Here is a 12567-nt window from a genome sequence, read left to right as displayed (position 1 = left end):
GGGTGCAGATGCCACCAAACAGTTTTCGTTCATGTTCCTGAGGTTTCCCCATCACACTTTCATATCCAGTGTTATCTGTTTCCATAACTCAGCCTGCTCAGCTTGTCTGTCACCTTGCTCAAAATGGTCTGCAATTCATTGTAGATGTGCGTTTTAATGCCTTCACTGCTTTTGTTGATTGGAACATGGCTGTAGCAAGAGTTTGGCCCCACACACAGCCTTGTCAGTTGGGCTTGGGACCATCATTGGTAGAGTTCATGTTTGAATTTTGACTGAAATTTTACACATAAGTATGACAGCATGGACACAATAACAAATAGCATTTTTCAGAAAATCACTAAAAATGAAAGACTTGACATTTGAACACATTAAAGGTTATGCATAAAAGTCACGCTACATAGACATGGTAATAAGTATTTTTTAAGCACTAATCAGCAAACTGTTCCAAAACACTGAAGGTTGTCATAGTTACCTAGGGGTGTATGATTTCCTACACCTAAAGTTTTTAAAGACATATTTAACAACAATAATAACAATAACAACAATAAGAAGAATAAATACAGCCGCAAATGGTAATGCTGGGTCCAAGCACATTCTTGAAAGTCTGACATGAAGCAATGTGAGCACAGAAACCACCCTCCATGAACACATGATATTCTGACTTTGTTCACTTTTACTGAAGATGCTGTGAAGTAGGTGGTTGAGGTTAGGTGACAATGAAATAAATGGTTCTGATGAACTGGAAATTTGAATGAGGTGCTTGCAAAGACAAATGTATAGACATAGACATATATACATATAGATTGGGAAATCCCCTGCCCTCCATCCCATCATTTAAGGATTTAAACTGTGTAAAATTGCACTTAAGTATTCAAACACAAGGTCTGTCATAAAACACAAGGCCTGTGAGTAAATGCAAAGCAGGTAATTGTGCACTGTAGAGCCTCCTGCTATAAGTGTCCCACATTTTGTAGGTAACACCAGTCTATCATTACATGTATGTCTGTAAACTTCATTGTTGATGTGAACTACTTTTCCTGACTCTTGCCCATTTAATTATGAAAACACTAGGCTTAAGATTATAAGCAAAATAGGTCATTCTTCACTCCAGAGCCTCCCAGTAACAGATTTGCTTCAAAATTTGCATCTTTGCTCAGAATAGGAGTGTGGGTTTCCAATTTGGCCAAAATCAGACAAATTATGTTATCGTTTCAGTGATATGACTCAGAAAAGTGATACTGGTACCCATTTGTTCAATGTATTGCAGGCAAATACAGTCAAAAAGTCAACAATGTTTTGATAATCATTTAGTTTTAGACTCTAAAGATTATTTCAAGACCTGAATTGATGTGATTGAATGAAAATCCTAGGACTAGTTTGAAAAGTGCAAATTTTATACAATTAATGAATGTGACGAAACTAAACATTTTTGAATAGCACTTGCAATTGCAAATATGTTATGACTATTGCAAGGCATCATTTGACTCCAGTTGTATGTTCCTAATGAAAATATGTAGGAGATATACTTTTTTCTTGGAATAGCGCCCGATATTGGCCAAATGTTTTGAAACTTTACAGAATCACAAAGAATCCAGATTTGTCCATATTAATTAAGTTTTATCATGACTGGTCAACGTTAAGCCTATCAATTACCTTTCTGAAAGCTGATTGGCCAATGGTGATTGCAAGCTGCAAGTGTCAGTTTGATCTGATGTTGGGATGCTGAGATAGTTTTCTGGGGCTTATAGTGCCCCCTATTGACCTACACTCACCAAAATGAATAGGGCACCCCAGCATTAGGGAGCTAAACTGTCTATGAAATTAAATAAAAGTTGAATGAAGCCTTCATGAGTTATAGCATTTAATGCAAAATATGCGCTTAACCGGAAAAGTCATTTTGCATATGGCGGCCATATTGCTTTGAAATGTCAAAATGTTACTGATAATTATTGAGGGTCGGTCACTACTGAATATTTTGACCCCAAGGCTGTGGTAATGGGTGAAAACCTAGGACTAGTTTGCAAAAGTATGTTTAGCAAAAATTAGCAAAAATTTTAATTGCGCAGAAATAAGTGTTTCTTGAGTCTTTTTTATTTGTCTTAAGCCAAGGAATTCATTGGAAGTGGAATTTTGTTTCTAGGCCTTACGGTGTGCAACTTCTGCACTGGAACGCGTTTGGGTGCGTCATAGTGCCACCTATAGTCCGATCAGCCTTGTGTCATGTGCCTGAGTAGCGGGAGGGACTACTACCTATTGACCAAGTTTCATGTCTGCATAATTTGGTTTAAGGGAGAAGAAGAAGGAATGTCAAGAATGTCAAGTGGTGTACGTTTTAGGCAGTTTGACTTGCTCCAAATTCCCCATGCACCAAACAAATGCAGTATGTATCATAAGAGCAAATATTTACTACCCTCCTGCTACGAATGTATCCCAGATGTAAGCATTAAAACTGCGAGACGCTTTCACTATAGTATAAACACAAGCAGTGTCTACTAGGTAATGTTGCGCATCAGTAAAATACTTCAGGCAAATGTAAGTGCATGGGAGAAAAGCTGTTTTCTCGCATTCTGAGTGCATTCGATTCTGTAATGAAAACAGTAGTTTGTTGTTCATTTCTGCTTGCTTTTCGTGAGACTCATGAAGCACAAAATACAACTTTAAATTAAAAATATCGCAGCTGGCAACGCTTTATGAACAGACAGGAATAATATCTTCTGCGAGAAGTAGTGTTCCCTCTTCAAAAGGTCAAACTAGTTACAGGCTACGCACTTGCGCACAGTATGTAATACGTCACCAAAGTGTGTAATTCTGTACACTTAGCGTAAGTGTGAACGAATGAGAAAGGGCTTTGGTTAAATTCGTCGTATATATTACGGGTTTTGAAGGCAAAGGAAAATAGCTAGTTAGATACTAACCCGTCCACCATACTTTGGTAATTGCTGTTCATTCTGAATTAATAAGTATAATTAATTTGTGTATTTATGTGCAGCTATTACAACAAACATATGTTTATAATAGTTAGCTTCGTATGTGAATGGAGTCTTGAACCAGTACCTCCTAGCCAGGTAGCTAAGCTAGCTAGCTAACATTTTTTTCTCCAATCGTGGGTGTAACAACAAGGCACAAATACTTGAACCCCAGATTTAAAGGCATTGCAAAATATTTTCTCCAAGGGAAATGAGTAAAAGAGAAGGTAACATGAGCTTTTTATTTTTTCAGTAATGTTGATAGCTAACGCTAGATAGCTTGGTTACTAGTAAAGCTGAAGTTGAGATCATAGCTAAAGCACTCGGCAAATATTATTGAAATGGAGCTAGCTAACTTGAAATTTCTTTCAGGTGATGGGGGCGGCAGAAAACGGAAGACAGAGTCAGTACAGAAAACAGATTATTCTATAAATACGTCTTCTCTTCTGATTGCCGCATTCAAAGGTAAAGCCCATCTTTTAGTACAGCACAAGCGGTACTTGAAAGATAGCTAGGATAATCACGTTAGCAAGTCTGTCAAATCTAATGTGACAGCTTCGTTAGACAGGGACACTGCTGATTATCTGTTAATATGTAATATCTACGTGGATCTCGATTTCTGTGTGGTTGCGTAGCAGTAGCTACCCCACAGTTTCCAGATACGAACAAAGCCCCAGACGTCACTAATTATCCTAGGGCCAATTCAGTCTTTAGCTCATCTCGTTGGCGTATTTAAGATACTAGTTTTGGCACTAAATAATATAGGTAAAAGTGAATATGCATATTATATTGTTCTCTACACTTAATATACACTTGCTGGTAATCTGTATAAAGGGTTGTGCATTGCTAGATTAGATATTGCATTTTGTTTGCAATAAATGTGATGCTGTTTTTTGCAAAAGTATTTTTAATAAAAGGACTGGTACAGATAGAAATTATAATTGTTATAAAATATGTAAAACATTATTGTAATTGTAATGTTTTAATATTATGGTACCTGAATCTTGAGTACATTTTAAAAAGCTGCACAAGTCATGGTAAAAAAAAAGAAGGGATCTGCTTTGGAAAGCTCTGAAATAATTTAATTCCTTTATCCATACAATATACAAATAGTAAATGCACCTGCTCTAGCTCATTCTGGCCTTGTCAGCTTGTCACTAACAGTAAGGTGTGACTCACGGGTTTTATTTTTCCATCTTTTTTCTAGCTATTTCTCTGTAAGTAAGAAGCTATATCACCCTCTGCTGCAGAGATCTTGTTATTCAGTTTACTGTTTTCTTTTTGCTGACAGTGTTTCAACAAGAACTCGACACCAAACATGACAAATATGAGCGCCTGGTCAAATTGAGTCGAGACATCACGATTGAGAGCAAAAGAACAATATTCTTGCTGCACAGAGTGACAAGGTAGGACATGGTAAGATTACAGTGTATGGAAATGTCATTAGAGATGCACCCTGAATACCCCTCTGCCCTATCCCCACTGAATCAGTTAAGTTAATCAGAATGCCATTTTAAGAAAACCATGTTAATATAAAGTTAGATCCAAATTGCTGAGCTGAAGTTGTTTTACCCTAGAAGTTTTGTCTGTCACTTTGGATGTAACATTATTTGGGAAACGGTTTTGCCTATGGCTGCGTAATATATCCATGTTAGTCATTATCATGGTATATAGCTGATATCTAGAAGGTAATGCATAACATGTAAGTGTTTTTTTTTTTTTAGTTAGAACAGTGCTATCCATCCACTTTGAGTTATAACATGTGACAGAACTTTCTGATTCTGAACTGAGACTCAATTTAGATGATGATTATGATGATGCTGATATTCCTGGTTACTTTCTGATTCTAGCATTGATTTTGATATGTATCTTGTCCATAGCATTAACCGTGAATGTGAACCTGTTCTTGGAGGGGAACAAATGTATAAATTTGTTTGTAACTGAATGACAGTAAGAGTAAGAATCTTGTACTGGACTGAACAACAGTGTACCCAATGTGGAAGAGGTGTTGAATGAGGCAGATGTCAAACTGGATGCTGTGAGGCAGAAGGTTGGTCAAATAGCTGAGGAGCTCAGAGGAGAAGATCTCTACCAGTTCCACAAAGCATTCACATCAGGTTAGTCACATCACAGAAACACCAGAATGTAGAATCATGACCTCATGACACAAATTTGTCTGTGGTTGTACCACATAACCAAGTTATTTGCTTTATGTTTTCATATAGAACTTTAAACAACTGTGTACTTGTTATTTTGCTTGTTTGCACTTTCACAAAGTGAAAAATCTATAAAAACTCAAATGATGAAAAGTGCAGACATGGAAATATTGTACACCCATCAGCTACTTCATTACAAATAATTATAACCATTCTTTAGGTCTGTTGTGATCATACACAATCTTTCATTTTTCTGTATATAGGAGTTCTACTGGCTGGATATGTTCAGCCAACTCAGCAGTGACATTAATACATGCCTATATTCTATAATTGTATGCTTATAAAATGCACAAATATGTGTGCCTAATAAAGTGGCCAGTGAGTAGATATTGCAATATCTCTAACTTAACTGCCTTATTTAACATTTCACATATTGTTGAAATGCATTCAAATGTTGCTGGCATTCCTCTTCAAATTAAATTACTACACATATATTACTGTAACTGCTGATTTACTGCATGACAAGTATTGTAGTATGCTGTGTGTCAGTGCCCTTGTGTCTGGCTTTTATGTACAGTTATGTGCAAAAATAATAGCAGTCGAACATCACTGTGTTTAATTGCTGATTTTTGCAGAAAAGATAATACAACATGGGGGAAAAAAATCATGACAAGGTGTAGCCGAGTAATGGGCAACCAACAGAATCAACAGTCTTGACATGCACGCTGCTAATTGGGTGTAATTGATTCATTTAATGAGTCTGACTCAGGTTTGAGCTTAGGTGTTGAGCTACAACTTTTTCTAGGATCTTGGAAATAAATGCAAAGTTTGAGATCGGTCTGTACTTTGACACATGACAGCTGAGGTTAGATTTTTTTTGATAAGTGGTCTGATTTACTGCTAATTTTAATTATTTGGGTATGTAGCCTATGTTCAAGGAGGAGTTTATTAAATTTAGTAAAGGATCAATTACTTCAGGTAGAATTTCCTTAAGAAAGTGTGTTGTCAGTAAATCTAGTAAGCAAGTGGAAGATTTTGAGCGTAAGATCAGAGGTGAACGTTCAGGCTCTTGGATAGGACTAAGGGGTTCTAGAGTCTTTTTTTGGTTTGGTTCTTCTGTTCTCCAAGTAGCTGCTTTCTGCATTACTAAATCATCATCTGGCACATCTTCATATATGCCCTGCTGCACATAATCCTGCATAGCTTTATATGAAGTATAGAGTGTCACATTTGTCTTTAATGTTCACACTAATCTTTCAAGCCTTCATTTTGTAATTCTAAAGTGGTTTAGTAGAGCTGGCCTCTTGTGTTGCCATGATAACTCACCTTGGTATCATCTGTTTACATAGATTACAGTCTTATCAAAGTCTTGGAGAGTCTCAATTTCTTCTGGGATTTCTTTATACTTATAACAATGCCCAGTGACTCTAGCTCCCAGAATGCATGCAACTGTTTTAGAGATTTGAGATTATTTGAGATTCCTTATTTAGAATGAAGTGCATACATGTGGCTTGCAACATATTAGACAATTAAACTGGGCCCTGCACAGTCCAGCCAAAAGTACACTGTACAATTATTAGGCAAGAGACATAAGATGAAACATCTGGGCCAAGACTGATTTTTCAAAGGCAGATTTTTCAAAGGTTTTGTGGACTGATGAGATGAGAGTAACTCTTGATTGACCAGATTGATGGGCCCATGGCTGGATCAGTAACGGGCACAGAGCTCCACTTCGACTCAGATGCCAGCAAATTGGAGGTGGGGTCCTGCTATGGGCTGGTATTATTGAAGATGGGCTAGTTGGACCTTTTCAGATTGAAGATGGACTCAAAATCAACCCCCAAACCTACTGCCAGTTTTTTGAAGACACTTTCCTAAAACTGGTACAGGAAAAAGTCTGCATATTTCAAGAAGACCATGATTTCTGTGCAGGACAATGCTCCATCACATGCATCGAAGTACTCCACTACGTGGCTAGCCAGTAAAGCCTTAAAGATGAAAGAATCGTGACATGGCCCCCTTCCTCGACTGGCCTAAACCCTATTGAGAACTTGTGGGCCGTTCTTAAACGGGAAATTTACAGTGGCGGAAACCAGCACAGCTGTTTGAACAGTGTGTGTGTGTATGTATGTGTGTGTGTGTATGTGTGTGTGTGTGTATGTGTGTGTGTGTGTATGTGTGTGTGTGTGTGTGCGTATGTATATGTGTGTGTGTGTGTGTGTGTGTGTGTATATATGTGTGTGTGTGTGTATGTATGTGTATGTATGTGTGTATTCAAAATTGTAGTAAAGTACACCGAGATTCCAGAGAAACAGAATGTTTTGGACAGTGGTCCTTGATCATCTGTGTAAGCAGAATGCTTCTGAATTTGTAGTAGGAAGAGCCAGTTTATGTATGAAAAAGTAGATGTTTAAATCATAACATTCGTTACATGGGGTTCTAAAGTTCCCAGTGTAGATGGGTTCTCTGAGTACAGCAGTAGTCTGACCTCTGCCTGAAATCAACAAATTTAGCATGCCTCAGGATCAACTCCTGGAGTGGTAGCTTGTCTACACCATATCGATCCTCCTTGAGAAAGGTTATGGCTTCTAAATCGAATATCTTCACATCCTAAGGTGTATTCTTTCCTGCCTCCAGGAGAGTTCTCAGTGCATTCAATGTAGAAAACCCAACATTCAACATTTCATCTGCAAGAAGGATTGTTATATTCTACATTTTGTAAGGTTATTACACAAAATCCCTCCCCCCCCTAAAAAAATCGTGTTGTTTTTTTTTGTTTAGTTTAGTTTATTTATTTATTTATTTATTTGAAGCACCTTGTGATTTGGAACTCGTGATTAGCAAGCAGTAAATTATCCACTAGATGGTGCTACTCAGGGCAGATACAAAAGGAGTACTATGCCACTGTGGTGTTTCGCCTCACCTTGTCTTTACACAACATAATTGTGCTTGCGTTCATCAAGTGATTTTCCTGAAATTATAATTTAGTATGTGATGCAAAATTAATATTAAATATATTACTAACAAAAAAATAACAGTTAAAGCCACAGGTTTGTGTTCAGGCACTCTGAAGGTTACAAATGTTCATCAAAAATTTAGTGTAGTGAGCAATGGATGGATGAAAAGGAACAAAACACCTAATGGATGGTTTGCCCTTATTTATGTAGTTGATATCAAAAACATTGTGGCTTGTAAGGTCTATGGCATCAGAAATCTTGGATCAGACATTCTTGATGAATGGCACTATTTTTATTTTTTTATTTTTTGTCATACCTGATCATGTCGTAAGTATATGGAGGGCTCTTGTCTCTGCTGGACTTTGTTTATAGTAGTGAACGTTGGTAGTACTAATAAATCATAAACAAATATATTTATTTATGCTGGCCTTAGTTGTCATTACTAACTGACAATTTCAAGTTTAAAAACCTAATTGAAAAATCTACAAGTGAAAAAACGACAATAACACGTTTGCTAGTCTTAACTACAATAACACGTTTACTAGTTTGCGAGTCGTAAGCTGATTCAGCACACAGTAGGTTTAGATTACTTGTCACAAATTTAGTATTTTGAGACACTAATATCCTCACAATTCACAGACTCTAGTGAGGTTTGGGAGAAAAATGTACATAGGACATTTTTGTTTACCACAGGGTACGACAGATCGATTTTCCAAAAATTTCATTAATTTTTCTTATTGACACAAAAGCATTAGACACAGACTACCTAATATGGGCACAGGCGCATGGTGCCAATGACACAATGATGACACTTTTTCATAAATTTGATTGTTTATTAAATAAGGTCAGTAAGTGAAATGTAAGGAACCTTACTCCTTAATTCAGTATAGCAGGGCACTTTCTTTATACATAGATACAAGTTCAAGTATAGATAGATTTTATGTGCCTACACCTTTCCATACATGACACTTGATGCCTGTTAATGCTCCTTCACTTATTGAAAATCATGATTAGGTGATGTTATAGGATAATCATACTATTGTAAAAATAAATCTCTCTCTTTCTCTGTAAGGGGTTCAGGAATATGTAGAGGCTGTGTCCTTCCATCATTTCATCAAACATCGCACTCTGATCAGTTTAGAGGAGATCAATGCACGCCTTGTATTCATGAGACATGAGAAGATGGACACAAAGGTTGGTGACTCTTAATGGAAATAAAAGAGACAGGAGAGTGTGGTGTGCAATTGTCTTAGAATTGAATAAGGATTTTACAGATGTTTTAATGTTAATGCTTACTAGTTTTTCTTAGGATTTGAAAGCTATTCAATAAAACTATTTGCTGCTATTTCTTTTCACCTTAAAAATATGTTTTGATGTAAACATAGCTTATGCATTATCACTCTATTTGAAAGTAGCCTCTCTACATTTTCATATGTGTTCTGGATCGCACTTAAAACTCCATTTGTTCCCTCTATTTTAAGATACTACAGTGGCTGTCTACAATGGCTGCTGACATTATTCTATGTAAATAATTGCATGAAGGCTAAAATAGCTTAAAACATATTACACATCTTGATTTCTCTTTACCCTTAAGGGTTTTTATGTATTCTCTTTTGTTTATCCTGATGGTTTTAACTTAGAGACTATTTTACATTGTTGTACTAACTGATGTCTTTTCAAATTAAGCTATGCCTGCAAATGCTTCACCTATTTACTTTGTTTCAAGTGAAATATCTATGCTCTGCCTATATTGTTTGCTCTTGAAATGTGGCTCTTGTTTTACGAAATACAAGAAAATATATTTTATTATTCAGATTTTCATTGTTTAACTTCTTTGCAGGTAGGTGCTGAGGTTTTGTGGCCAGGCACCTGTGTCTTGACCTTCCAGGTCACACACACTGATTATCTGCTGGGTGTGGCAGATCTGACGGGTGAGCTGATGCGTATGTGCATCAGCAGTGTCGGAAATGGTGATATGGACACGCCCTTTGAGCTTAGCAACTTCTTGCGGGAGATTCACGATGGGTTCTCTTATATTGGTAACACAGGTCCATATGAAGTGTCCAAAAAGCTTCATACTCTCCGACAGAGTCTTAGCAAGGTTGAAGATGCTTGCTATACACTTAAAGTGCGTGGTTCAGAGATCCCCAAACACATGCTTGCTGATGTTTTCTCCAGCAGGACAGCACTGATGGACCAAGATGAAGGAGTGCCTTAAAGAAGTTAAGGTAGTTAGGCATTTGCTTTTCAAATATGCATATGGATTTTCTTGTTTTGTTTTTTGTTTTGAGATTGCTCTGACATGAATGTGTTTAGGTCTCTTCAAGCATTGTTTACTTTAAAGTTCCTTAACTGTAGCATGAATTTATTCTGAATTGCTTCTTTCTTGTGTCCTACCAATGCATAATCAGCTTTTCTCTGCTTACCAACTCCGCTGTCCCACTATGCCTCAAAGTTGGAAGTAATTTACCACAATTTTTTTTGAAAGTGGTTTCAAATATGTTAATAAACTGTACTTGGTTATTAGCTGGTGTCTTGCTTATGTCACTTTCAGTTGCTTTGAAAATGGCATTGTTACCAACATGACAGAAGTCCTTTGTCACTTTCTTGTATTATCATGGTCAGTTAATCACAGGCCTACCTCTTTGTTGTCAGAACACATGCAAACTTATTTGCAGTAAATGTCTATTCCAACTCCATGTTTGTTCCAACAGCTGTTTATCTACACAGTTAACAGTTAATCTGATCTTTTGTGCACTGGTTTTGGCCCATCTTGCCAATGCTCTGGTGCAGTGTATGCAACCATAGTTAATCTTGCGCTATAATAAAGTTGGATTTTGAATAATGTGCTTGTATGTGCACATGTATGTGATCAGTAATCAGTGCAGCATAAGCCCATGAAATCATGAATAAGCCCCCAAACGGATCTTTTCTGTTTGTCCTATGTGCTTATTTGTATGGATGTGTTTAGCAATAAATAATTTCTGCACAAATAAAATATTGTCACTATTTAAATTTAGCATTTGATAGAATAGGCCAATTGGAAACAATTAGATGAGCTACTTCTTATTTACTATGTTAATATATATCACTATTTTAATTTCTTTTATACAATTACAAAGCACATTTAAAAACAACAGTTGACTAAAGTGCTGTACAGTCAAATTTGGCAAAAACGTAAGTAGAGCAATAATACACAAAGACCAGTTTAAACTACATACAAGAAAAATAGAAGAAAATAACACAATAAAACAAAGGTTGTAATAAAAGAAGGAGCAGCTCTCATGTAAAAGCTCATTCCAGAGTTTGGGACCTATCATTGCAAAAGCTCGATCACCACTATGCTTTATCCTTGACTTGGGAATGACCAGCAGGAGATGGTCAGTGGATCTGAATGACATGGGGAGTTAATAGATGAGAATGATGTGTTGAAGCTAGGTCATTCAAAGATTTATAAGCAAATAATAAAACCTTGAATTTACAATGCATAGGAAGCCAATATGGGGAAATATGCTCATGCTTGTGAGTTCCTGTCAGAAGACAAGCTTCAGAATTCTGGACAACCGTACACATCAGACAGAGACCTGACTAATGCCAACATAAAGGACATTACACATTAATCCTTAAAAACTCATTAAATGATAAAAAGGGCTTAATCTTAGATAAAAGCCTCGGTTTGACCTCTTTAAAAAGGCTGTAGGACAAGCAAATTCATATGACTAGTGAATTCTTTTAAAAGAGAGAAACATGCTTAAACTGATTCAAAACAGCAGCTCTGCTATCTTGTGTTGCATCATAATAAGGGGGTGAAATGAGAACTCAGCAAAAAAATGTAAGAACATTTCAGAAGTATCCAAGGAGACCTTAAGACAGGTCATATTAAGGACAACATTCATATTATTAAAAGAAGTTAATACAACAAAAAAACGATATCAGAAAAATAAACAAAAAAAGTCTTCAGATTTAACAATTTTCTGATACCTACACCAGCTGTACTTTAAAATACAGCTTGTCTTTTTTACCCATTTGTGTTCAGCTCTCTTACATTCTCGTATGGCTGCACAAGTAACATAGTTCAGCCAAAATTCAGATTTAGGTTTAGAACGCATGACTCTAAATGAGGCAACAAGGTCCATAATATTTTGGCAGGTGAAAACTCATGAGATTAATTCCACAGTTAAAACAAAGGGAAGGCCATTACTGAGTCTCAACAACCACATTAAAAGCAGCAGTAACATGCAGCAGTGGAGGGATTCAGCATATGACCTCAGCAGGCTGGGGCACACGTTTTAATAATATGACATGGAAAAGAGACTTCAAACATGATCAGAAAAGGCTGAATCACATATGTTAAAACTAATAAACCACATGATAACAAAAGGTGTAGCATGCGTCTATGCTTTTGTGTATGATCAGACACACTGTACAAGATTTTAAAAATCAATATGATTTAAAAAGTCTTTGATCAGTGGCTTGGTGCAACAGCAA

The 12567-nt window shown here is 36.6% G+C and overlaps 1 protein-coding gene across 1 annotated transcript; it reads left to right on the top strand.

The window, feature by feature from the left end:
* Positions 1–2795: 2795 nt before the first annotated feature.
* On the top strand, positions 2796–10605 carry tsnax (translin-associated factor X). The gene is made up of 6 exons (XM_027028277.2): positions 2796–3193; positions 3339–3431; positions 4258–4372; positions 4953–5083; positions 9152–9273; positions 9920–10605. The coding sequence occupies exons 1-6, from the start codon at positions 3178–3180 to the stop codon at positions 10295–10297; spliced, it is 855 nt and encodes a 284-aa protein (XP_026884078.1). The 5' UTR covers positions 2796–3177; the 3' UTR covers positions 10298–10605.
* The last annotated feature ends 1962 nt before the right edge of the window (positions 10606–12567 follow it).

This window comes from Electrophorus electricus, chromosome 11 (assembly GCF_013358815.1).
Source record: "Electrophorus electricus isolate fEleEle1 chromosome 11, fEleEle1.pri, whole genome shotgun sequence".
In the NCBI taxonomy this organism is placed as follows: domain Eukaryota; kingdom Metazoa; phylum Chordata; class Actinopteri; order Gymnotiformes; family Gymnotidae; genus Electrophorus; species Electrophorus electricus.
This window is presented reverse-complemented; position numbering and strand designations above follow the sequence as displayed.